The following is a 26,760-nucleotide window of genomic DNA, read 5'->3' as shown; positions in this document are numbered from 1 at the left end:
CACTCCCCCGGTTGGGTGGCGGGAGATTTGAATTTCGAAAAAAATATTCGGACCCTTCAGGGGCAGTTTTCTCATAAACTAAGTCTTTTCTTGGCATGAAACAAGCGTTGCGAGGTTTCTTTAATGGTATTTAAACATCCTACGCCAGCTTAGCATTTAATTTAGTGGCCCTTTAAGATGCAAGTGTTAAATGTGACTGCATGGCTGTAGTGGTAGATGCAAAGGCTAAATCTTTCATATTGTTGTGAGGCAGTGGAGGACTGAGGCTGCTGGTTGGATGATGATGTCATTGACAAAATGGCCAGAGGCAGGCTTGAACTTGGTATCCATCACAGGTCTTTCTGGTATTTACTTTGCAAGTAATTGTAAACATTCCTCATCCCTGTAACATAACATAATCAGGTAAAATACTGAGTAATAATTATACCAGTGAAGGGAACACAAAAATGTGCATCACTGTTTGTGTCCACTGCAGACATATTTGGCTTTGTTGGGTATTTGTTGCTTAGGTGGGTCAGACCCGTCCCTTCAGCAGCACGAATTGTCTCAAGGCCAAGTGCAGCAACTGGAGGCACTCCAGGAAGAGCTTGTGAACTGCATGCATCGGCAAAATAAGGAGACACCTCGGAAGGATTCTCCCTTCCTGAACACACAAGTGAGTGGAACGAATTTGACTGCGTCCCTGATGTCGTGTGTCCTGGCGATGGTTTTGTGGGCTGATCTTATCTGCAGCTTTCATAACTTGCCGCAGATTTTAGAATATTTATGCATTGGGGAAATTGAGAGGGAGCAAATTACACCTAAGAGTTGTGTTGGTGGAATATTTTTTTCTGCTAGAATTTGTGGCCCAAACATATTGCTTACGGCAATTTATTCCACATCTGGAATACCAACAAAAGATATCCGAAAAGGCATTTTTAGAATTCATAAGTAATCGTGAGAATTTCTTTTCTGTAAGTGCGCGGAACTAACACGCGCTGGAGTTGAGTAGAGACCACCCGCTGAGAAGACGTCAGGGCCCGCGTCACGGCGCCATTTAGTCATGGTGTCGTTCTGCAGGCGACTACATGAAGTTGTTTCCCTCTCTCTTTTCTGTATACACCAATATCAAAACTAATTACACTAGGAACATTACTAAGACAAAAACGAGAACCAACTACAGCAATCAGCTATTACAGTGGCAGATTCCTAATTTACTTAATGATGAGCAGGCTTTATTTGATACTAAGCAACATTCTTCAACTTTTTAAATAATCAAAAAGAAATCGAAACTGTATTTCCTTGGCAATTCTGTTTTCTAATTGCTTTTACTGCTGGTCGACATATGCAATTTCATATACTTCCAGACCTCTTTGTTTTCATTTTGCTTTGCCCTTTCTGTATCTATTGTATCTTTTATTTATTTGCATTTTATACTTATTGTGCTGTAATAACTTATTGTACGTGTAATATTGCCATTCGTGTGTATATATATATATATATGCCTTCCCGAAAACTTGGCCAACAGCTGGTATGCACAAAAGACCCTTTGCAATATGCGGACTGCCCGGGAGTGATATACAAAATACCCTGCAAGGAGTGTGACGTGTCGTACATCGGAGAGCGCGGAAATTTTAAACGGCGCTTGAGACAACACATGAATGACGTCGCCAAGGGTCACACAGCCGCGAACGCCCTGGCGGAGCATCACGAACTAACCGGACACATCATTGACTGGGACTCGGCAGCCATAATCGCAAAAGAAAAACACATTTCTGCCCGTTTGCTTTTAGAATCATTTCACATCCAATCAACTAGACACACGATAAACAGGATGCGGGGTAATCTTCCCGAGATATACACCCGAACACTGCGCCACCTCACCTATAGATAGCCGCGCGCCCATGCTTACATCTTCATTGTGATCAAGGGACCTGTACGGGGACCGAAACGTCGGTTCTTTATTTTTTATTTCATTCTTGGCGAGTGCACGTTTTTTGGCACCATTATGTTTCCTCGCCAGACGAGTTTTCGTCGGAACACTTGACTATGACAATGATGTAATGTCAGAACTCGCAAAATAAGTGAACTTCTATTGGTGTGTAGTAGCCTTTTAATTCTAGTAGTGCAATAATCAGTTTTTCTTTCTTCTCACTTCTCATCCTTTCAAATGCTGTGAAAAGTAGGTAGCAGAGTGTCTTTGGTCTGTGTGGGCATTCATAAGTTAAAGGCGTAGCTGGTTGGTAAAGTAAACGTGGGTGTAGGGGCCGCGAATTAGAGCTAGGTATAAATGACCAGTTGCCTGCAACCAATTTGACTGGTAACCAATAATGGCAGTGTTGCAGGCAGCATGCAGCCGATTCCCGGCCAGCAATTTTCTGAAGGGCATGTCAAACAGTCGGTGCTGGATACTATGCCCCACTGCTAATGATAATCCCGTCTGGGATTATCAGATTCTAGGCTCAAAGTAAGTTGGAACAGGAGTGCTGCCAATGGTCTATAGACAAACGTGCGCATTACGTGTGTGGGCACAACATTAATCAATTGATGATATGTGGTGTCTTTTGTACACTTATTCATAAAGACCATTTGACAAGAGTGGGTTGTGCCATCCATTCGCAGGTATTTAAAACAAACAGTTACCATATTTTCCAGGTTAAAAGTAGCGTTTTTTACCAGAATTTTCAACGGTTTGTCGTTACAGTGGGTGCGACTTATATGCATAAAGCCATGCATGCTCACACAATCAGTATGTGCATCCTGATTTTTTTCTTCTTTCTTGTTTATTTATTTAGTTATTGTGATTTGTTTGTTTCTTTTTTCGAGTGAAGATGGTGCGTGGCAGCATTGTAAAGGAAATTTGACTCTTGTACTAGCAGTGGCGCGACCGTTCTTAAAGATGCCAGCACCTAGGGCTCACACTATACACAGCACCGCCACCAGTAGGATAGCAGCTGGATATCTACGATTGCGAGTCAGGCTATAGTTTCCCGTTATAGTTTAGTTTTTCCCAAAGAAATGATTAAACCCAATGCATTGACGCAATGAATAATGAAAGGGTGCCACGATTTCTTGCTGTAACGTCGTGGCGCGAGTGATATGCCCATTACAAAGAGCACCACTTGGTTATCTCATCATCATTTGCCTGTGCTAGCTGTTGCAGTGCTTCTGGTTTCCGGTCGCTGTTTTGCTTGTATGCGTATATTCAGGCTGCCGGACAGGCCGCCATTGGAATATGAACCTGGCAACGTTTAATGCTAGAACATAATCTAGTGAGCCGAGTCTAGCAGTGCTATTGGAGGAATTAGAGCGCAGTAAATGGGATATAATAGGGCTCAGTGAAATTAGGAGGCCAGAAGAAGCATATACAGTGCTAAAAAGCGGGCACGCCCTGTGCTACCGGGGCTTAGCGGAGAGACGAGAACTAGGAGTCGGATTCCTGATTAATAAGAATATAGCTGGTAACATACAGGAATTCTACAGCATTAACAAGAGGGTGGCAGGTCTTGTTGTGAAACTTAATAAGAGGTACAAAATGAAGGTTGTACAGGTCTACGCCCCTACATCCAGTCATGATGACCAGGAAGTCGAAAGCTTCTATGAAGACGTGGAATCGGCGATGGGTAGAGTGAAAACAAAATACACTATACTAATGGGCGACTTTAGTGCCAAGGTAGGCAAGAAGCAGGCTGGAGACAAGGCAGTGGGGGAATATGGCATAGGCACTAGGAATAGCAGGGGAGAGCTATTAGTAGAGCTTGTGGAACAGAATAATGTGCGGATAATGAATACCTTCTTCCGCAAGCGGGATAGCCGGAAGTGGACCTGGAGGAGCCCGAACGGCGAGACTAGAAATGAAATAGACTTCAAACTCTGCGCTAACCCTGGCATCATACAAGATGTGGACGTGCTCGGCAAGGTGCGCTGCAGTGACCACAGGATGGTAAGAACTCGAATTAGCCTAGATCTGAGGAGGGAACGGAAGAAACTGCTACATAAGAAGCCGATCAATGAGTTAGCGGTAAGAGGGAAAATAGAGGAATTCCAGATCAAGCTACAGAACAGGTATTCGGCTTTAACTCAGGAAGAGGATCTTAGTGTTGAAGCAATGAAAGACAATCTTGTGGGCATCATTAAGGAGTGTGCAATGGAAGTCGGTGGTAACTCCGTTAGGCAGGGTACCAGTAAACTATCGCAAGAGACGAAAGATCTGATCAAGAAACGTCAATGTATGAAAGCCTCTAACCCTACAGCTAGAATAGAACTGGCAGAACTTTCGAAGTTAATCAACAAGCGTAAAACAGCTGACATAAGGAAATATAATATGGATAGAATTGAACATGCTCTCAGGAACGGAGGAAGCCTAAAAGCAGTGAAGAAGAAACTAGGAATTGGCAAGAATCAGATGTATGCGATTCTATCGCAAATAGAATCGGGAACACCTTAGACTTCTGTCAAGCAAAGGACCAGGCAGGATTCCGTAAAGGCTAGTCAACAATAGACCATATTCACACTATCAATCAGGTGATAGAGAAATGTGCGGAATATAACCAACCCCTATATATAGCTTTCATTGATTACGAGAAAGCGTTTGATTCTGTCGAAACCTCAGCAGTCATAGAGGCATTACGGAACCAGGGTGTAGACGAGCCATATGTAAATATACTGAAAGATATCTATAGCGGCTCCACAGCCACCGTAGTCCTCCATAAAGAAAGCAACAGAATCCCAATAAAGAAAGGCGTCAGGCAGGGAGATACGATCTCTCCAATGCTATTCACAGTGTGTTTACAGGAGGTATTCAGAGACCTGGATTGGGAAGAATTGGGGATAAAAGTTAATGGAAAATACCTCAGTAACTTGCGATTCGCTGATGATCAGGGGACCAATTGCAATGCATGCTCACCGACCTGGAGAGGCAAAGCAGAAGAGTGGGTCTAAAAATTAATCTGCAGAAAACTGAAGTAATGTTAAACAGTCTCGGAAGAGAACAGCAATTTACAATAGGTAGCGAGGCACTGGAAGTGGTAAGGGAATACGTCTACTTAGGGCAGGTAGTGACGGCGGATCCGGATCGTGAGACGGAAATAATCAGAAGAATAAGAATGGGCTGGGGTGCGTTTGGCAGGCATTGTCAGATCATGAACAGCAGGTTGCCATTATCCCTCAAGAGAAAAGTGTATAATAGCTGTGTCTCACCGGTACTCACCTACGGGGCAGAGACCTGGAGGCCTACGAAAAGGGTTCTACTCAAATTGAGGACGACGCAACGAGCTATGGAAAGAAGAATGATAGATGTAACGTTAAGGGATAAGAAAAGAGCAGATTGGGTGAGGGAACAAACGCGAGTTAATGACATCTTAGTTTAAATCAAGAACAACAAATGGGGGGCATGGGCAAGACATGTAATGAGGAGGGAAGATAACCGATGGTCATTAAGGATTACGGACTGGATTCCAAGGGAAGGGAAGCGCAGCAGGGGGCGGCAGAAAGTTAGGTGGGCGGATGAGATTAAGAAGTTTGCAAGGACGACATGGCCACAATTAGTACATGACCGGGGTTGTTGAAGTATGGGAGAGGCCTTTGCCCTGCAATGGGCGTAACCAGGCTGCTGCTGCTGCTGCTGCTGCTGCTGCTGCTGATGATGATGATGATGATGATGATGATGATTCAGGCTGGTTCAGGCTGGTTCAGGTTTGTTGTGTTCGCGCTGAGCACACCACGTCGTAAGCCAATGCCAGCGACGTGCTTACAGTGCTGCGTAAACGTTATCCAAGGGCTGACGACAGTTAAGGTGCATACACACTAGTGGGAAAAATTTGTGTAGCATGCTGCAAGCGGTAGAAGGCATGTCATGAAAACAGGCATGCAGCAATATTTTTTTGCCTTGGAGCGAATGAGTGTCAGAGCTATCTTTTGTGGCATGCCGCTCGCCGCCAATCGAGGAGACCGATGAGTAGTGGCTAATTTATTAATGCATGTAAAAAGACGTGTGGAACTATCATAGACGTGTGGCTTATCACAGCTGCAACGATTCCAACTGAGAGCGAATTCTGTCACGTGCTTGCTGCGACGGCAAAGATGGCCGCAAATATGGCCGTGCCAATGCTGGCACTTTCTGCCAGCTGTGGCATGCCGCGCACATTTTTCCTACTAGTGCGGACCTCCCTTTACCCAGCCATTCTGCCAAATAATGTGGCTGAAGTTTTTTACAGTGCGTCAAAGGTGGAGGCATTCCATGTCTTTCAAGTGAAGTGCAATGTGGTTTACTTGAACTAAGAGTTATGTTGGTGGAATACTTCTTCCTACTAGAATTTGTGGCTCAAAAATTTTGTTTACCGCAATCTAGTGCACTGAAATAGGCAAGTTCAGCATTTGGCAATAAGTGCACATGCGTACATTGTTTCATCTTGCCGACTGAGTTGGAGAGAGGAAAAGTATAAGTGAAAGGCAAAAAGATTAATCAAGACTGTACCTGGTTGGCTACGTTGATGAGAGGGAGAGATTAATAGAGAAAGTTCACTGGTGATATTATCGACGTATAACAGTTCTTTGCTCTGTGTCACAGAGGGTCACTCAGTCTGGTAGCCTTCAGAAACTGCAGCAGTGCTAAATAGCACAGTGCACCTTATATACTGCCACAACTTGTACAGCAATTTTTTCTTCAGAACTCTTGGAAAATGAGGTGTGCGAGACAACTTATAATCTGGAAAGTGCGGTATTCACAAGATCTTGTCTTGTCAGAATGATGTCATGAGACTTCCTGTCAATGAAGAAATTCTCAGTTCAGTTCATTAACGTAGCAGTGCTCACAGCAGGCTGCTCTACGTGCTGTTTCTTTTGTCAGCTGTGCATGCATCAGCTGACTCAAGCTGCCACTCAGTTGCAGGAGTTCTCACTGTGAGCACTCATTACATAATGTACTGTGCAAACAATGAGGAATATGCGGGTTTGATAAGTGTTAGAATACCTGTAAAAATAATTTAAAGAAAATCGGACTAGCATTAGAGGCGAGCCTTGTAGCAGTCATTATAATCTGCCAGGGTTATATGTGAGGCATTGTGAGATGGTGGAGGGCTTGATTTTGGCCAGTTTCATGGAACTTGGGCCAACCATATACACAAACATAGTAGTGGCTAAGTGGCATGGACTCTCTGTAATGCATTGTGTAGTAGACTGCCTGGGCAGAAGGCTGCCAAAGGGCATGACATCGTGCGTCCTGCATCTAGAAAACTGACAAAGATTGCAAAATAGCAGTCTTCTGCACATACTGACAGCTTTGGTTGGGTACCTTTGTACTTTAGCTTGCTCGGTTCTTTCCTTTCTTTAAGATACAATGCCAATGCTGTAAGACTTTAGAAATGATCCAGGCTACATTTTATTGCTGTTTGTTGAAATGGTTGAAATGTAGGTTACCGAAGAGCACCTTTATAACTTGCAGAATGGAAAAAAGAAAGGATTTAGATTTAAAAAAATTAGGAATATGAAAAAGTACATAGAAATGCAATGGTAGTCCGTCTGCACCATTTGTACCATTTCCTACAATTCTACTTGGCTGTGCCCACTCGAGTGCCATTTGTGCCACCTGCACCCAAGTGTGCTACTTTCTCAATGTTTACAGAACAGTGGAATGCTTTCCATAGGGGGTGGGAATACTCCATTACAGTCGACTTCCACTAATTCAACCCTGAGGGGAGCGATGAAATTGATTGAATTATCTGGCAGGTCGAATTAATAAAAATGCAAAAAAAATGTCAAAACACACCGCTGATTCATTTGGCAGTATTTGCCAGATTTTAACACCCCCCGAATCAAATGCATGCCCGCTTTCTCTGTGTCCAATGTAGAAAACTAATGTAGAGATAACATTAAATCTCCTAAACAAAGTGGAAATCTTAGTGTGCACCCGATTTTTTATCAAGAAAAATGCGCAAGGGCAACTGATATGTGTTGCACAGTGGCAACTGATATTCCAGTCTGCTTAGCTGCCCAGTTATTAAAGTCGACTTCACCGCAATGCAGTTGTGTTATGCGACACACCATATGAACGTTGTGAAAGCTGACACTGGTATAATTTTTTTTGAGGAAAAAGAAGGTGGTGCATTAGAATGGGGCAAATACAATAATTGGACATACTGGGTTAGCGTTATTGCTTGGAAATATTCCTAGAACAGGCCAAGAATTGATCTTTTCAATGGGAAATGACATTTGTTCAACACACTCACTGTCCCCTAAGCTCTGCCAAAACAGACACTGCCAGTAAGATAGTCGCTATTTGGGTCGCTGTAGGGGTTGGCAAGTGCATAATGACTGGTCAAGTTTGGATTATCCAGTGAAGGCCAATTTTAGGGTAGAAATAACAAGAGTTTGGACTCATAGAAATGCATGGGCACCATCGAGGATCGAATGAACCGAAAAATGTAATTAACCAAAGTCGAATTAACAAATGTCTACTGCAGTGTGTTGACAAATTTTGCATCATGTTCAGACTGAGCTTGGCATCTGCTATTAGGTGTGCTACCAGGATGCTGAATACTGGAAGAGGAAATTTGAGCAGCTTTTTTCTGAGAACAAGGGGCTCAAGGAGCTGCTCGAGCACTCTCAACGCAATGCAGTCATGCACGATCCCCGAGTGGACTCAGGTGGAGACTGCTCCGCTGACTCACCTGACGACCTGCACAAACTGAAGCTGGACCTCATCCTCAACCAAATGCAGCATTTGCAGGTTTGCAGGTTTTTCTTTAATGGTGTGATGGTCTTTACTGGCAGCATGTGGCACACCATGTTACTTCATCTACACATACATAACATTGTGGTTTACTATCTGAGGCATCAAAATTTGGAGATTTAAAAACATCATGTAAGAGTTTGTTGAATTGCTTAATCTGAGAGAGTGATTTCAATGCAAGAAGTGGAGAGAGATTGACATACTAGTATAATTAATTGCCAAATAAGGCATAACTCTCTCCCCTACTCTGTCTTAAAATATTTTCACTCTTTCCATTTGATGCAGGTGTAATGAGGAGAATGTGGTCATTGTTAGAGGCTGTAAGCACATGGATTGTCAACAATATGCAGGTAGCAGAAATGTAAGCGGCAGGTTGCACTGAGGCGCAAGGGAAGTGTGCGCCAATGCAATGTTGTTTGCTTGACAGATAAAAATCAAGTAACTGCCTTTTTGCGTGCAGCTGTAGCATTCCTTCAACATCTCTGTTAGCCTGGATTTTTCTTAAGCACGTTATGTACCAAAACTCTATCACTGCTTTTGCTGAGTTTGGTAGCTAGCAGGGCTAGCAAGATATATAAAACAAAACATTCTTCATTTTGGCTGTCTTCTTTATTTTCGCTATAGTCAGTGACAGGTCCAGAGAGCAGTGGCGAGTGTCCCTCAAAGAGGCTATGTATGCACATGCCAGCAAATCATCTTGTGTTAAATAGACTTCCTCTCCTTGCTTATGCTTTGTATCTATGTCCTTGTCTTGATGTTTCTTGGATGCTTCCTTGCTATGAAAACCCTTGCCCTACTGAGAGAGCTTCCTGTGCATCAGCCACGAGTGATAGGTCTGTGGAGGGATCCATTGGTCCACTCAGCCTTTCCTCTTTCGCACCCACAAAATAGGTGGTCAGAGGGTGTTGGCAAGGGTGTACTTTGTGCACAAGGCCTGTGAAATGCTTCCAATTTTCTTTCCGGGTGACTTTGCATGGGGAACTCTCTCCAACCCCACATTTGGAGGTCTTAGCTGTTTGCGTGTGCCTATTCTTCCTGAACAGCTAGGGATTTTCTTCCTGCTGGTGGCATCTGTCAGAGAACTAATTTTTTTTTTTCGACTTTTTATGGAAAGGCCTCTCCCACATTCTTGACTTATCCTTGATGATAGTTACGCATGTCCACGTCCCTCAGCGCCATAAGCAGCATGCTTTGCCATGACATGTTTGGTAGCAGCCACCAAATATATGGCAGAGTGTAGTTTTGTTTTCACATATAAGTGTGTGGACACTTCGTTTTGTCAATGATGAGCTGTCAGACAGGCCATCAAACTGTCGTGAGTATTTTTTCGAGGTTTCAAAACTGTTTTTAATTAATGAGTTGAATTTCATTAGCTTGATATGCATTGAAATAAGTACTACTGTAACAGTAGTGAGGCAGTCTCGAGTTCTGGCTGTTATTTTTTCAGTCCAGAAAAAACATAGTGATGACCTGCTGTAAACAGTGGGAAGCACACACTTATATTGTGAAAGGGAAAATCATCATCTACCCGACTGTAGTATGGAGGTACAGTCAGGTTGGTCAGTTCTTCAAGCTTCCACAGAACTTACTTGCCTTATTCAGAGTTCTTGTGCTTCAAGTTGTCAATTAATTCCCCTTAATGCTGCAGTCTGCTAGCCTCCCGGTTAGCTCAGATGGTAGAGTGACTGCCCTGGTCCCAGGTTTGGTCCCTAGACCAGGGCAACTTTTTCTTAAACTGGGAAGCTTTCTTTCTGTGAAACCTGTATGGGTTTCCTTTGTATCTTTGTGCTGTATTTGGATGGTTGACAATCTTTTCTTTCATGAACCTTCCTCCACCTTGTGAGTTTCTTTAGAACTGATTTGCCACAGTTATATTATTCACCGTAATTGTCATCCTATTTCATATACACAACAGGATGCAGGCCTCTCCTAGTAGATTTCAGTTGGCCCTCTGTTGTGTCGGCCAAGACTATCCTATGTGTGCGAATTTCTTAATCTCATCATGCCACCTAGTCATCTTCCATCTTGGCAGCATATCACTTTAATTGGTGCCCATTTCATTGCTGTAATAGACCACAGTTAATCTGATGTATGCATTGCATGGCGTGGCCCACTCCACCTATTTCTATTTCCTTTTCCCCGGACACGGCTTTGCCGTGTCCGGAGAAAAGGGGATCCTGGAGGTTGAGCCGATGCCGGGTGTTTGGACCTTTACTGCCCCTCGGCGGAGGCAACACACCTCTTTGGCCTCAGCTTCACGTAGACGGCACCCCCGTACTGACCCACCCGGGGGAAATCAGTAATTGCCTTTTCCTGTCTCTCTCTCTCCCTCTAGCCTTCGTCTTTCTCTCACTTTCCACCTTTCCTGTCTTCTCCTGGCTTCCCTTTACTTCCAATTTTCCCAGGCAGCAAGGGTTAACCTTGTGTGAATAGCCAACCTAGGTTATTTTATATTTGGCTATAGTGATGACGTACATCTGGCGTTTACAGGACCTGTTCTTACAGTCCCTGTAGCGTCCCCTTGTAGGACTCCACGGTGGGTGGCTGGCGTTATTGCCGAAAATTCAATTCCTTTATGGCAACCTCCTTCCCTCCGCTTCCTGATCGCCCTCAGGAAAGAGGGCGCACTGATGAAGTATTCCAGTTTTTTGGTCGGCAAAAAGAATCTTTCCCTCGTTTTCACGTCATCTGCTCTGAAAAACCAGCTAAACAAGTGCGAACTATCTCACCATTCCTTGTTTCCAAGGCATTGACTGAAGTCTTTGGTCCAGGTTATAAGGCATCGAGGATGGCAAGCGGTCATCTCCTTTTGGAGCTCCGCGATCAGAAACATTATGAGAAATTAACAAAACTAGTGTCATTTGGGGAAACCCAAGTAATTGTAACCCCGCACCGTACGATGAACACAAGCCGCGGTGTTGTCTCGGACGATGACTTGCTGGAGCTCACTGAAGATGAACGCCTGGAGGGCTTCAGTGACCAGAATGTTATCAATGTTAAACGAATTAAGATCAGGCATGACAGCAAAGAAATCAAGACCAAACACCTCATACTCACATTCGGCTCAAGTATTCTGCCCAAGTCTGTAGAGGCCGGGTACATCAAGCTCCGTGTTAGGCCGTATGTGCCAAATCCCCTCAGATGTTTCAAATGCCAACGTTTCGGCCACAGTTCGCAGAGCTGCCGAGGCTGTCAAACCTGTGCGAAGTGCAGCGCCCAAGAACATACCTCTGAAGCTTGCGAGAACTCTCCATTGCATAAACTGTGAAGCGGAGCACGCCGCATACTCGCGGTCGTGCCCATCCTGGAAAAAGGAGAAAGAAATTGTCACGATCAAAGTAAAGGAAAACATAACTTTCACGGAGGCACGCAGGCGGGTATCCTACCTGCCCAAAAACACATTTGCTGAAGTGGCGAGTCAGGGGGCAGCGCCACAATAGTCTCCGGCGGCTGTCCGACCCACACTCAGTGAGGTGGCAGTGATGCCATCTGCCCCCCCGGTGGCTGCAGCTAGCGCTGCTACGCCAACCCAGCAGACGGGGCCATCGACCCCGAAAGTGGGCACAGCCAAGGCTGCGCCAACCACCCCGGCCCCTTCCAGCGCTGGCAATAGCCGGCGCAGCCAAATCCCTCAGGGAGCCCCATCAACCTCCGGGATGGTGGGCGCAGGGGTCTTGCCCTCCAAAGCGGGACTCTCTCTGGTAACTTCTCGCTCGCAAGAGCACGTGTCCGGCGCCTCACAAGAGGCAATGGACACTACACCTATTCTCAAGGCACACCAAGTGCCTAAGGAGCAATGAGGCTCCCTCGAAGGCTTCAGTAAGGGCAAAACCCCCGTTACAGGGCCTCGAAAGAGCTCTGTAATCTAAGGCATCACTTCCGTTTCCGTACACACAACACCAATTTACTTTAAATATGGATACACAAATTATTCAATGGAATGTCAGAGGTCTTCTTAGAAACCTTGACAATGTGCAAGAACTTATCCACAAACACAATCCAAAAGTGCTGTGTTTACAGGAAACACACTTAAAATCGAAACACACAATCTTTCTCCTACGGTATGTTATGTTTCGCAAAGATCGCGATGCAGCTGTCGCATCATTGGGCGGCGTTGCCATTGTTATTCATAAAAGCATAGCGTGCCAACGCTTGCAGCTACAAACGTCCCTCGAAGCAGTGGCGGTTCGAGTTTGTTTAGGAGAACAACTTGTTCTCCTAAAGTTGTTCTCCTAAACAAACTCGTAACCGTTTGCTCGCTTTACATACCCCTGCATTACCAACTAAACAAACACGAATTTCAGTCCTTGATAGATCAATTACCAGAACCTTATGTTGTTCTTGGCGATTTCAATGCATACAGCAGCCTGTGGGGAGACTCTCGTATTGATGCGCGAGGTCATCTCGTTGAAGAATTCCCTTTTTCGTCCGGTGCATGTCTGCTGAATAAGAAGGAACCCACATATTACTCTCTTGCAAACAGAACCTTTTCTTCAATTGATCTTAGCCTAGTTTCCTCGTCAATACTGGCTGAGCTCGAATGGGAAGTTAACAAGAACCCTTACGGAAGCGACCACTTCCCCATACTGCTAAGAACACCTAAAGAAAACGAATATCCACCACAGGCTCCTAAGTGGAAGATTGATACAGCCGACTGGGAGAAATTCCGAACTCTTGCTAGTATTTCATGGATGACATGTCCTCGCTAGGAATTGATGCTGCTGTGGAGTATTTTACAGCCTTCATAATAGATGTCGCTTCTAAATGTATATCAGAAATAAATGGCTTGGCATGCAAACGGCGTGTCCTGTGGTGGAATGACGAATGTAGGATCGCTCGTAAAAAACAGAACAAAGCGTGGGGGTTGCTACGCGCCTTTCCCACTGCGGAGAATCTTATTAACTTTAAGAAAGTCAAATCCGAAGGCAGGAGAACGCGCCGACAGGCCAGACGAGAGAGTTGGCAGAAGTTTTTATCGGGCATCAACTCATATGCAGATGAGGCCAAAATCTGGAATAAGGTAAATGGGATAAGAGGGAGGCAAACATATTCACTCCCTTTGGTAAATACACAGGGCAATACACTACAAAATCAGGCAGACTCACTTGGGGAGCACTTTGAGCGAGTGTTGAGCTCAATGCACTATTCCCAATTCTTTCTTAAACATAAAGAAATAGTAGAACGTAAGCCAATCATACGAAAATCGAGGCAGAATGAACCACATAACCGGCCTTTTAGTATTGCCGAGTTGAGAGCTGCCTTGAACACATGCAAAAGCTCTGCACCGGGACTTGACAGAGTCATGTATGACATGATCAGAAACCTACATACTGACACGCAAGTTACACCACTTATACTATTCAACACTATTTGGGCTTTGGGATACCTCCCATCCACATGGAAAGAAGCGATTGTGGTTCCTGTTCTGAAGCAGGGAAAAGACCCTTCCTTGGCAGCAAGCTATCGTCCAGTAGCTCTAACAAATTGTCTGTGTAAGATTTTTGAAAAAATGATAAATCGCAGACTTATACATTTCCTTGAGCTCAATAGTATGCTCGATCCTTATCAGTGTGGCTTCAGAGAAGGGCGGTCGACAACCGATCATCTTGTGCGCATTGAAGGAAATATCCGCTATGCATTTATACATAAACAGTATTTCCTATCGATATTCCTCGACATGGAGAAAGCGTATGACACAGCATTGCATTACAGGATCTTGTGAGACCTGTCGGAAATGGGCATCTGTGGAAATATGCTGAACATAATTGAAAGCTATTTGTCGAATCGTATCTTCCGCGTGAAAATCGGCAACGTTTTTTCGCGACCTTTTATAGAAGAAACAGGTGTACCCCAGGGAAGAGTACTCAGTTGCACTCTCTTTATCGTTAAGATGAACACACTTCATTCTTCACTGCCACCGGCCATTTTTTATTCCGTCTACGTAGACGATATACAGATAGGTTTCAAATCCTGCAACCTTACAGTGTGTGAAAGACGGGTACAGCAGGGCTTAAACAAGGTGTCCAAGTGGGCACACCAAAATTGATTTAAAATCAACCCCCACAAAAGTTCTTGTGTTCTTGTGTTCTCTTCACAAGAAAGAGAGGTCTGGTCCCAGATCCTTGCGTAGAACTGGGCGGACAACAAATACCTGTGAACAATGAACACAAATTTCTAGGTGTAGTACTTGACTCGAGGCTTACTTTTATCTCGCATATAAAATGTCTTAAAGCAAAATGTCTAAAAACAATAAATTTACTTAAAATCCTATCCCACACAACATGGGAAGCAACAGGAAGAGTTTGCCGAATCTTTACAGGAGCCTAGTTCGATCAAGATTAGATTATGGTGCCGTAGTATATCACTCTGCCGCCCCGAGCGCGCTAAAGATGTTAGACCCTGTTCACCATCTCGGTATTCGCCTGGCCACTGGCGCATTTAGAACAAGCCTTGTCGAAAGTCTATGTGTCGAGTCAGATGAGTGGTCACTCCATTTTCAGAGAACATAAATCAGCTTAACATATTTTCTCAAGGTTCGCTCTAATAAGGAACATCCATATTTCACAAGCGTTAACGACTTGACGTGCGAAACACTGTTTCGGAATAGACCCTCTATGAGACTTCCTTTCTCACTGCGCGCAAGAGAACTTAGCACAGAAATGGATTTCCCAGTTCTCGAACATCGCCTAATGCCTCCAGCTAAGCTATTACCACCCTGGGAGTGGCAGGTGATAGACTGTGACATATCCTTTGTAGAGGTCACAAAGCATGCACCTGACCTCAAAATCACTATGCATTTCCGTGAACTTCAATCCAAGTACTTGTGCTCAGAATTCTGCACAGACACGTCAAAATCACATGCTGGCGTATCTTTTGCTGCAGTTCGTCCCTCATTTTCTGAATCTGACGTATTGAATTCCTCAACAAGTATATTCCCTGCAGAAGCCTATGCAGTACTCTCTGCAGTAAAACATATAACTAAATTAAAACTCGACAGAGCAATAGTATTTACAGACTCGTTAAGTCTTGTAAAAGCGTTAATTTCTTTACAAAAGCATACAAATCCTGTTTTCATTGAACTTTACTCGCTCTTATGCAATATTTATCTATCACATAGACACGTAGTAATATGCTGGGTGCCGGGCCATAGGGGCATTGAAGGTAATGTGCTAGCTGACAAAATGGCCACATCACTCACATCACTAACCACTTTTTTATACAACTGCTGTCCCTGTCAGAGATCTGACGCCTTTCTTAAGAAGGAAACTGCAACAACACTGGCAGCGCATGTGGAACGCAGAAACAAATAATAAACTGCACGTTATAAAGCCACAGTTAGGTATTTGGCCCTCCCCAACAAAATCTCAGCGAACAGATGTCTTATTCTGTCGCCTCAGAATAGGGCACACATTTGGTACCCACAATTTTCTGCTTACTGGAAATGAACTGCCTACCTGTGGTCGATGTGGTGAGAGGCTGACCATCCTCCACGTCCTCTTGGAGTGTCGGAAAGCCGAGTCTGAAAGAAAGAACCATTTTCATCCTGCATATAATTATTGCGTCCCTCTCCACCCAGCTATGTTTCTTGGCAGCGAACCGTTTTTTAACACCAAGGTAGTCCTCAATTTTTTAAATGATGTTGTCCTGCATGTTATAAGCGCATTAAACTCATAGCGCATCCTCTTTCCAGAGGTTGCCGCTGTGATAGTTGTTTTGTATAGCACATACCTCTAGGCCCTTGTGTTTTAAGGGCTCTAATGAGGCCATAGTGCTCTAGTGAATTTTAGAATCTTACACATTTTTTATATGGTATCATTATTTTGCAATGCACCTTAATGCTCATAGTACACGTCTTTTGTCATCGCCATAATCTTATTGCATGTAGACTTTACGCACTTTACAGCGACTATTCTATGCCCTTTTACAGCCACGTCACATCAACTTCATAGAATTCATAACTCCACTGCAAACTCATCAACACTGGCTTGGCACTCTTTGGCCATACCTGGCCCTTTTGCCAATAAACACCACACATTCATTCATACTTCTCTTGTGGCATATTCCACTGGTTGCTCTAGAGCACTCCAGCAGCACTACAGATGTTGCACAAGGCAGAAACTAAGCTTTAGTGAAAGCATAATCAAACTGCAATTTCAATGTAAAGCCACCTTACCTCTACTACACACACTTATTATTGTGATATGCACAGGGTTAAGGCTGCTTTTAACGACTTTTGCAGCACAGTCAGACCACTGTGGATGAATGTGCAATTAGTCTCAACCAGAGCATAAGCTACATCTGCCTGTTTTCTAATCCATGCTGTTGTCTTGAGAGTATAGTTGGAGATAATAAGCCTGTGTGATCTATATTATAGGTCATGTTGATTTTCCGGTTTGGGTCTTCCTTGTCCTCTTAACCACCCTGTGTAAGAGATGTGCTCGGGTATGTTTATTTGTGCCTCCTTCTGCAGCTTATGAAGACGTTCAATCAGGTGAAGTACAGTGAACGTCTGTCCCGAGAACAGGCTCGCAAATTGGAGCGGGAAAACGAGCAGCTGAAGGCCCGACTTGAGGAAGAGGAAACCGATGACATTCTTGTCCAACAGCAGCTGGAAATGAAGGTTTGGATGAATTATTATGACTGAAATTGTTTGTATGCTCTTGTTTGTACAGTGGAACCTCGTTGATATATTCCTGCTTGGTAAATTAGTAGATTTTCTGGGATCTTGTGCTTTGAAGTACCAGTCCCATTTAGCTTTCCTGGTTAAATACGTGTTAGCATGTGTGTTATCTCGCCATTTGTTATGTTTCTCTTCCCAGTTGTTACATACAGAAACTGAGATGATGTACCGCTGCCATGCCATTGTTCATCCGTGGCACCTATATTGACCCCTGCACGTCACCGCTGAACACAGTCACTTCACAAAACATGGCATGCAGCGCAGAAGGATCACCTAGTTCACATAGTTGCCAGTCACTGATCTCAATACAACTCACAATGTCAAAAACCAAGAAGGGGTGGACAAAGGCACAAGGGGTTGTTCACGCCCATGCTCGCAGATGCTGTTTCGTGGTCTTCGATACTTAGCGCAGTTGCTTCAGTGTACAAGGCCGCCAGAAAAGTGAAAATGGGCTTTGAGTGCTGAAAAAAAGGAGGCTTTTATCTTCAAACACTCAATCCAAGCATGATCAGTATGATTCATCACTACAACCACTTCAATAAGCATTTAACGTTCACCCTAACCACCAGGCAGCAATAACAAGTTTTATTGAGTGGGTTTTCAAACCAGTAATCCCTCATTATAACAAAATCGCTTTTCTCGAAATATCGCTTTATTCAAAATTTCTTCTGGTTCTGACCCAAACGCATGGATTTTAATTAAGCCGCGTTACTCGGAAGTGCACGAAGAGCTTGACCCACTTAGAGTGAAGTGGCGAGCAAAGGCATCACTGCCGCCGACTGGTGGCGACCCTTTCGCGCTTGCAGTGTCAGATTAATACCAGAGACGAATTAGTCTCATGCAGGCACAGAACAGGCCACAAAAGTACCAAACCCACCACCAGTGATTGCCTAGTAATGGGTACCAAGCGAGTGTCGAGTGCTCCCAGCTGTTCACTGCGGAGTGAATGGAAGCTGTCAACACGCCCGAACCATTAAGCTCGGTTGCAATCGCATCGCTGGTGTCCTTTGTGATAGAATCCACGGGAAAATAAAGCTTTCTTGATGTTTGCAATATCAGAAAACTGTGGTCTCTTGAATGCCAAAAAGTTGCCAAAAGACCGCGGGCAGACTTGCACCGTACCATTCCATGGGGTGCGCTCGATGAGCAATGTTTTATCGCTCTAAAGAGCATTCCTGGCGCTGAAACATGCTGAAAAACACAAAAGGAGTGTCGCTCCGATTATATTGTAATGGTCGTGTTCGATGCGAGGAGCTACGTTGTGGGGTCTCTCACTTGTGCTCTTGGGACAAAGGAACGACAACACAGTAGTGCAAACAATCACAAGGGCATTTATTGCACTTTTCATAGATCAATGCCTGCTAGCCGAGTTGCTATCCACGAAACATGCCGATGGGCGCGCGACAAATCTAGAAGTCCGACTCACCGCGACCGGAAAACGAGCGAATATGTTCGCCCCATGCTGGATCCCAACGCCTGGTCGTTCGCGCGTACTGTCACGCCAACGGTGGCGCATTCCAAGGCGGCCACGCGAGACGGTCTCGCAGAAGCATGGGTCGCTGCACGCGCGGCACGGCACGTCCGTGCTGCTTGCTGTCTCGAACCCCCAAGAGAGAGCGCCTTCCGCTCCCGCACCCGAGTAACCCCGCCGGTAGCAGCGCAACACTGGCGCCATCTCTCGCGCTGCGCTTCAACCACATCGACCACCGCGGGCGTCACGCAGGCCACGCGGCGAAGCGGGATTGCAGGAGATGGGGGAAAACAAGATATCTGGGGACGCACGTGAGTCGTGCATTCCCACAACGTTAACAAATCAGGAAAACGACTTTGGGAAAGTTGGTCTAGAAATTTGCTTGCCATCCACCATAATCGGCCTGCATCGCAATAAAACACCGCCCCTAGCTTCGTTGCACTTGTGACTGTACAAATCGACCGATAACTTATTGAAAACATGAAAAATGCGAGCGTCGCCAGCGGTGAGTCAGGCTGTCAACATGACGGGTCAACACAAGCTGGTGTTTCCCCGGCAATTTTCTTGAGCTGGTCATGCTTGATTCACGCCATTCGACTTTAGATGAACGGCCTAAATGCATGGTATGGTCACTGAATTTTGTTCCTAGACATTTGTCAATGGTGTGGACGCGATGGTGTGTGAACACCGACGCTCGGACCGTAGAATTATCGCAGTGTTGTGGACAATGGTGCGCTGAAAAACTCTTGTTTTGCAAACTTCACGGCTGCACACCTCGCGAAAAAATTTGCCCAGTGATCATGCAAAGCCCCTACTGCAGCACTATTCAGTTTTCAAGATTGCGCTGCGTACCCACAATGAGTGGCTAATCATTTTTTGAGCACAACAAACACAACCCCAGACTCGAGCCACAGCATTTGTGGCGCTTTCCAGTGTGATAGTCTTGTAGTCCTCCATGACCTCCACACCCCCGCTATAAAAGCTTCCACCGCCTTCCCCTCCTCATTCGCTCTCGTCTGCAAGCCATTTGTATGCCAGTCACTCCTCTTACTCGCCTTGATGTCAACTCCTCACCTCCTAGCTGCCAGTTTCAAAGTTCTAAAGTTTCTAAAGCCGCCCTCTTCCGGTCTACCCTCCCGAGCACAATCTTCACCAACAGGTGCCCTTCCACGGTTCCTGCTTCTTGGTCTCCACAACTCCGATCGCTTTTCTTCTGCTACACGTGAAGCTGATGCCAAGCCTGCCATTTCAACCAGCGCGCACTGACGAGGAAAATGAGATAACCTGATGACATTTTGAAGCTTCTGCCTTCTGTGTTGCCTGCCGCATTTGGTCACTTTGGCACCGACGGTGTGTGCATTTAGATCTGTGCTGTAGGCCATGTGATTGTGGGTTATTTGGAGTGCTTCGTTAGGCATGCCTCGCTTGTGCTTTTGTGGTCTACAGTGATAAATCGCTCCGTCAGTCTTGGGCGAAAGTGTCCGACTTTGGAGCAGAAAGTTCTGCTGATAAAAGAAGCGGAAAAAGGCAGCCGGCAGCAAACTGACATCGCGAAGGAATTCGGCATACCATTGTCTACTTTATCAACTGTATTGAAAAACAAGAAAGCTGTGCTGAATGGCTTCGAAGACAGCTTCTCAGTGAAAAGAAAGAGGAATCTCGATTCAAATACCCGAAATACCCCAAAGTGGAAAGTGCACTTCTACAGTGGCTGAAGTATGCCAGGAGTCAAAATCTCCACGTACATGGGCCTGCACTTACTGCAAAAGCCAAAGCTCACGACCTCCGAATGTGCCATAAAAATTTCAAGTGCAGCAATGACTGACTTGAGTGGTTCAAGAAACGACACAGCGTGACCTTGAAGTCGATTGTTGGCGAAAGCACAGCCGTGAACCGTGACACTGTAGACGTATGGCGCCAACATTGGCTCCAAGCTCTACTTGAAAAGTATGAAGACAAAGACTTCTACAAACTAGTTGAAGCTGCATTTTTTTACAAGATGCTACCGAATCAGACGTTCACTACTACTGGCGGAACCTCATCCGGAGGAAAACAGAGCAAGGAGTGTGTCACAGTGCTGTTTGATGCCACAGCAGCAGGTGAGGACAAGCTTCCCTTGTTTATACTGGGGAAGGCGGAGAAGCCGCTGTGCTTCCCGAATGCAGCTATTCCCAAGGAATGAATCTGCAGAAGTAACAAGCGAACATGGATGACTGTTGCTATTTTTGAAGACTATGTGCACCTTCTGGATAGATGGTTCGACAAAAAGAATCAGCAAGTGCTTTTTATAATTGACAATTGTTCGAGCCACGAGAAGATCAGCAGCCTCAAGGCGATCGCTGTGGAATTTTTGCCTGCAAACAAAACCACGGTACTGCAACGGATGGACCAGGGCATCAATTGAGACCACCCAGAAGCTGTACCACAATGCTCTTTTGCAGCGCATGCTTGTAGCATGTGACACCAACATGAGGTACAACATTGATTTGCTTGGTGCTGTCTATTTGCTGAACTTTTCATGGAAAGAACTTGCACCTTTGAAGGTCACCAACTACTTTGCGCATGCTGGCTTTTCCCATGCCTGACGATGGCCGGATTTGCAGCAATCTGTATGAGGCTGTTCATAAAATTGCTGGCCTAGAGGTAGAAGGCAACTTCAAGACATTCGCTTTAGTTAACGGTGCTGCTCCTGTGGTCGCCCCAGCGATGGATGCGGAAATACTAATTGATACTGTTGGTGGCACTGATGAGGACAAAGAGCCGGTAGACGAAGAGCCACGTGAAGTGCCAACTATGGTGCAGGCGTAGAAGTACCTATGCCTGCTGTGAAATAAGGTTGAATGCATGGGCGGCAACCACAGCGTCGTGCAATGCTTGGTCAAATTAGAGCAGGGATTGCTCCTGGCCGGTAAGAACTTGAAGCAGCCAAAGCTCACTGCCTTTATTGCACCTGAATAAAGTTTTGCTTCACTGAATACATTGTATTTTGACTTCCTTGCAGTTGTGGTGCAAATAAAGCTCAACTGCTTTAGCTTTTATGGAGTGGTCACTTATGTTGAGTAACGGCTTATAACGTACTTTTTCGACGTCCCGCTGACTCCATTATAACGAGGGATTACTGTAGTTTGTTGGCTTCCTATTCAACCTCAAATAGGTGCTTGTGTGAACTAATTTTTTCGTCTCATCAGTAGTGCTGCCAGAAGCATTATTGGATGTTACATTTTCCCAGATCATAATTTTTTTTCTACTCTATGTACTCTACTTTATCTACTTTATCTTTTTTTGGTTTGCTTCTCTGTAGCATTAGGCTTTTAAAGCTTTACCATGTTTGTTTTTAAGTGGCATGTAACTGTGCTCATAGTGGCTGCTTGAATTAATAGAGTTTTAGCGTGTCTGGTATTTTGTTAAATGCAGGGAGATCAGGTGGAATAGCGGTTGAGCCGTGGCTCAAACACGAATGGTCTGCATGGTGCAGCCACCGGGTGGCATCTCTGCTCACCTGGTATTTCGCCTAACCTGCCTGTGTTTAGTAGAATGCCGGACACGCTAAAACTCTCTAATAAATTGAATGTGTTGTATAAAGCTAACTTCACAGTGTGCAGCATTAAAAAGAAATCAAATTGTGCTGGGTATGAGTGTTTAATACAGTGCTCTTACTAAGCCTTCTGCTCAGGCAGCGAACATCATATTTCATTTGCCAAGTGTCTGACACGTTAAAAGCCAAGTCAAGTGGAAGGCTCAGTTTTCTTTTACTTTTTCGCCATTGTGCAATTGCGATGAACATAGCCTTAAGTAAGCAAGAATTCCATTGTTTGAAGGACCCAACACAGGGTTCTGCGTAATGTGCACCTCCAGTGACAAGTTTGCTTGCTGACTTCCTTGCTGTGGCAACTTGCTCCCTTGACTCTTGCCACAATGTGCAGATAACCTTGCAAAACTCCTCTGTGGTGATTCTTGTATGCAGCTTAACTCAGAACTTGTTAGTTTAAGTAATGGAATAGGTAGTACCAACTTATTTAAATTCTTTTTATGGCATTTCTCACTACTCAGCTTTTCCAACTTTAATTGCTAGCGTTAGGAACTGTGAACGCTATGGAAGGAGTAAGCTGATAAGTTAAAGTAAGATCCGGTAAGGTAAAATTACCTGATGAAACAGACGCATGGTTTGAATGCACTGCTGCATTTTAGCACTCAATGTAGAGCTAAGACAGTGCTGCTTGCAGGACATTCCTTTAGCTTTAATAGCTGTGTAGCCACAGCAGATATCTAATGCGTTAACGCAACTGTGACAGCACTTCCGATGCCCTCATTTCATGACCAACCGTTGGGTCGTACATCATACTTTTGTGTGTTGTGGCCTGCCGGTGAGTCATGCACATTTTTCATGTTTTTCAAGCTCTAAGGAAAATGGTGCCACCACACTTGTGATTGGAAGCAAGAATTTTTCACATGTGTTGTTATTTAAAAAAAATTGCTTGTGCATTGCAAGGCATAAATTTCTGCAGTTTAGCAGGCGGAATATGCCATGCCTGTGCTGCAGAGAACAGCCATTTCAACAGTTTCTATGGGGCCTAGCACACCACATCTCTAAATATTGTGACAAAACTTTACAAAAATCAGAAATGCTTTTGCGTAGGATTACTTTGTTGCCATGAAAATGAACGTTTACGAGCTATGTTGCCCATTTCAACAAGGTCTTTCTAGAGTGGAGCCCTGCAGGGGACTTGCGATTCAGTGTGAGCCGAACGTATCGTGTGCAGGTTCGGTCCTTGACGGAGGAGAATGAGGAGTTGCAGTCACGACTGAGCCACGAGTCGCAAAGGGAAGCTGCTCTGCAGTCCCTCGAACATCAAGTGCAGCGGCTGTTAAGTGAAAACGAGAGACTGAAGCGCTCCATGCAGGAGCAGCTACCCTCCTCTGTCACCACTGGTCGCATTTCTCTGCTTCGGGACACGGTACGTGGCTGCCTTGTTCTCATTTGGGGCTAGCTTGACTGCTATGACATTTTCGACCTGGTCATATTTCTGCTTTAAACAGACCGACAACCGATTTTTAGGGACCCAGTTTTTTATAATGCAGCAAAAAGCTAATCTGTGGAAGTGCTTATACCTGCAGCAAGTGTAAGTTTTCTAAGCAGAATTTTTAGATCTGAGCCATCTTTGAAAAAAATAGAAGTCCCAATGCCAGCAGCACTGAAAAGTGAGAGTGATGCAGATAGCCCGCTTTGCAAATTGGGCAAGCAAAACGATGGGCAGCTTTTGCAGGCGTGTGTGCAACTTTTGTTAACCATCCGCACTTTGACCTTTCAGCCACTTCTGAATATAAGAAGCTGCTTGAATGAGTTAGCATTTTGTACAAACCTTTCAAAGATTTCTATCACTTTCTCTTTCCTAAGTACAAGTTCACAGATCTTTGGTAGTACTGTGACAGTACAGTAGCACCAGACAAAACATTAGTGCTTTGCGCTGTAGATTAAAAGAAATAAAAAATGCACTTTTTAATTTTGCACAAATTGTCAGTTTTTACAGATAGTTTTATTTAACCGGAAGTGGCCAACATGCTTATAATAGTTGTTCAATGGAAAAAACACTTGCCACGTGACTGCAAGATGTAATGTGCATTAATATTCTTAATTTCACTTGTGGGTACTTGTTTGCTTTCGTGGTTGTGAATATTATACAATAGTTTTAACATTTTACTCATCTTATTGATAAGTGCCTGCTGTCTATCTGATGTGAGCTTGTAACATAAGCAGCAGCTCCAAGTCGGTCACATTGGTTTCGGTTTCACTGTACAACGAATTAAAGAAAAGCAGTCTTGTGTGCAGGTCAGTTAATCCCTTTGTGTTGATTATGAGTGCTCTGCTTTAAGGTGAACCGGCTCATCATTGAAAATGAAGACTTAAAGGCTGTGGTAGCCCGGCTTCGCTATGGACGTCCCCTTCCTGTCAGCGGTGAGCACTGCTTAACACTGTACAAAGCTGCAAGTGACAGAGAGCACTGTGCTGTAGTGGTATGCTTGTGTCAGGAGAGCCATTATAATAAAAATACAGTGCGATAAAAAGCTTTAAATAGATGTGGAAAAAGTACATGGATCAAAAGAGCTGTGCTTGCCTAAAGAATTTTCTGTTGTAGGAAGAACAATGTTTTTTTTTATTCTTCTTTGTCCATTTTTTGAAGAAGTACAAAATTATGCTGATCACACTTTTTTATTTTTTTTATTTTGTTGTGAAAAAATTAGGCAAACAATTTATTGCGGTGAAGCCTACCAAGAATGGAAAGGGGCACTGTCCAGGGATATACTTCCCATTTCTCAATTATAGAGATGCGCACGAACTACATATCTCCGGTAACAGACTAGATATACCTACACTCTTGTTTCCATAGCTCCATGTAGTAGAGCCAAGGCTATGCGACCCAGAAGCACAGATTTTTGCGCAGCAAGATGTGGTGCCACAGTTCAGAACCCATTGAACGACTAAATGGCCTTCACTAGTGGTCTTGTCGGCAGCGGCTTACTTGAAAACTTCTCTGCAGGCCGCAGGATAGTTTATTGTGCAATCTTGCTTCGTTCTTTATTAAAATATTTGTTAAGACTCTATGATATGAAAAATAGAGTTCTTCACATGTTCGAATGAAAACATACAAAGCACAGCAAAATTAATACAACGCTGCCGTACAGGCATTAATTTGCAATTAGAAAGTACAAAGAATGAAATGATTTGACACTGGCTAAATTCATGCATGTAATCGGCACAGCTGCAATGCCGCAGAGCACTTCCTCCTGTGTTGGGCTTCATCCTTCACAAATTTGCGACCGCACATTTGCTTGTAGTAGTGTCGTTCCAAGCTGCTCTTTTACGTGAAAGGAATGATTAAGTTGTTGAACATGCTTGGAACAGTGCGGAAGGAGTGTAGTAAATGTGCACGAATTCTAATCAAGAAAATGGCTCCACTTACTGAGGTCATTGAACGCACCATGTCAAGTGGATGTCACAATGGTGATCAAGAGATGCTGCCAACACACTGGCCAAGTGCTCCTTCTGAACCCACCTCCCCTGCTATCTCTGCAATGGTTCTTCTTCTCTGCATCTAAATATCTTGAAGGAGCATGCCTTTTTGGCATCGGAGTGAATATGGAACAAATTTTGTTGTCTGCAGCGCTTGCCACTGGCAGACGACAGGTTGCGGAAGGGTACCTTTAAGATGTGTTCGCCCCCCCTCCCCCTCCCTGATTTGTCGAAGAAGCCTGTAGCTTCCAGAGCGCTGCACCGAAGTATTGAAACAGTATAAACCAACCAGGCTTCTCTAAAGAATTGCTTGTTTGCAAATGTATGAGCGAAAATTGTTTGGATGACAATGCAACCAACTGCCGCCTATTCCTGTGCTCTATTTTTCTTTTTTTATGCACTCATGATGCATGCTGCATACTGCATTGTGTTGCCACCGTCGCTGCGACTTTAGCAATGCTTATTTTTTAGGTCTGCAAAATATAAACACAATTCACCCAGACTCATGATAATATTGTGCAGAAACTGCACTGGAGTTGTCAAAGTATGTGTAAGCATAACCTAAAAACAGTCGATTCACCTGCAAATGTCAGGTTGGCCCACCCCTACTGTAGGCTTCCCCATGCATGTTCTATGGAGACCTATGTATCCCTATGTATCCCTATGTATCCCTATGGGTATGTATAAATCTGTTCATATGCGTAATTTCTCTCATCAAGTTTATTTTTTATTTTTGTTTCAATGGTCGCTTATCACTTATAAGGCTACCACTCATCTACATTTACACTGTTATAACGATTAAATGTCTTTGCAAATTATGCACCTTTGTGCAGATATAAGGCATTACACTTTTCGCGTGACGGACAGATTTTTCTGGGGAACTCATTAAAGAA

General features: G+C 44.4%; 1 protein-coding gene across 5 annotated transcripts in view; it reads left to right on the top strand.

Annotated features, from left to right (window-relative positions):
* Positions 1–26,760, top strand: part of LOC142571337 (uncharacterized) — a 151,868-nt gene that overhangs the window by 20,791 nt on the left and 104,317 nt on the right. For all 5 annotated transcript variants that reach the window (XM_075679605.1, XM_075679606.1, XM_075679603.1 and 2 more), the window contains exons 6-10: positions 510–655; positions 8,492–8,704; positions 17,178–17,327; positions 23,619–23,813; positions 24,730–24,811. In XM_075679605.1, the coding sequence (XP_075535720.1) occupies positions 510–655; positions 8,492–8,704; positions 17,178–17,327; positions 23,619–23,813; positions 24,730–24,811 (786 nt within the window). The remainder of the gene's footprint in view (positions 1–509; positions 656–8,491; positions 8,705–17,177; positions 17,328–23,618; positions 23,814–24,729; positions 24,812–26,760) is intronic.

The sequence above is a fragment of the Dermacentor variabilis genome, chromosome 2, assembly GCF_050947875.1.
Source record: "Dermacentor variabilis isolate Ectoservices chromosome 2, ASM5094787v1, whole genome shotgun sequence".
In the NCBI taxonomy this organism is placed as follows: Eukaryota; Metazoa; Arthropoda; class Arachnida; order Ixodida; family Ixodidae; genus Dermacentor; species Dermacentor variabilis.
The sequence above is the reverse complement of the archived record's forward strand: the minus strand, read 5'-3'. Positions and strand labels throughout refer to the sequence as shown.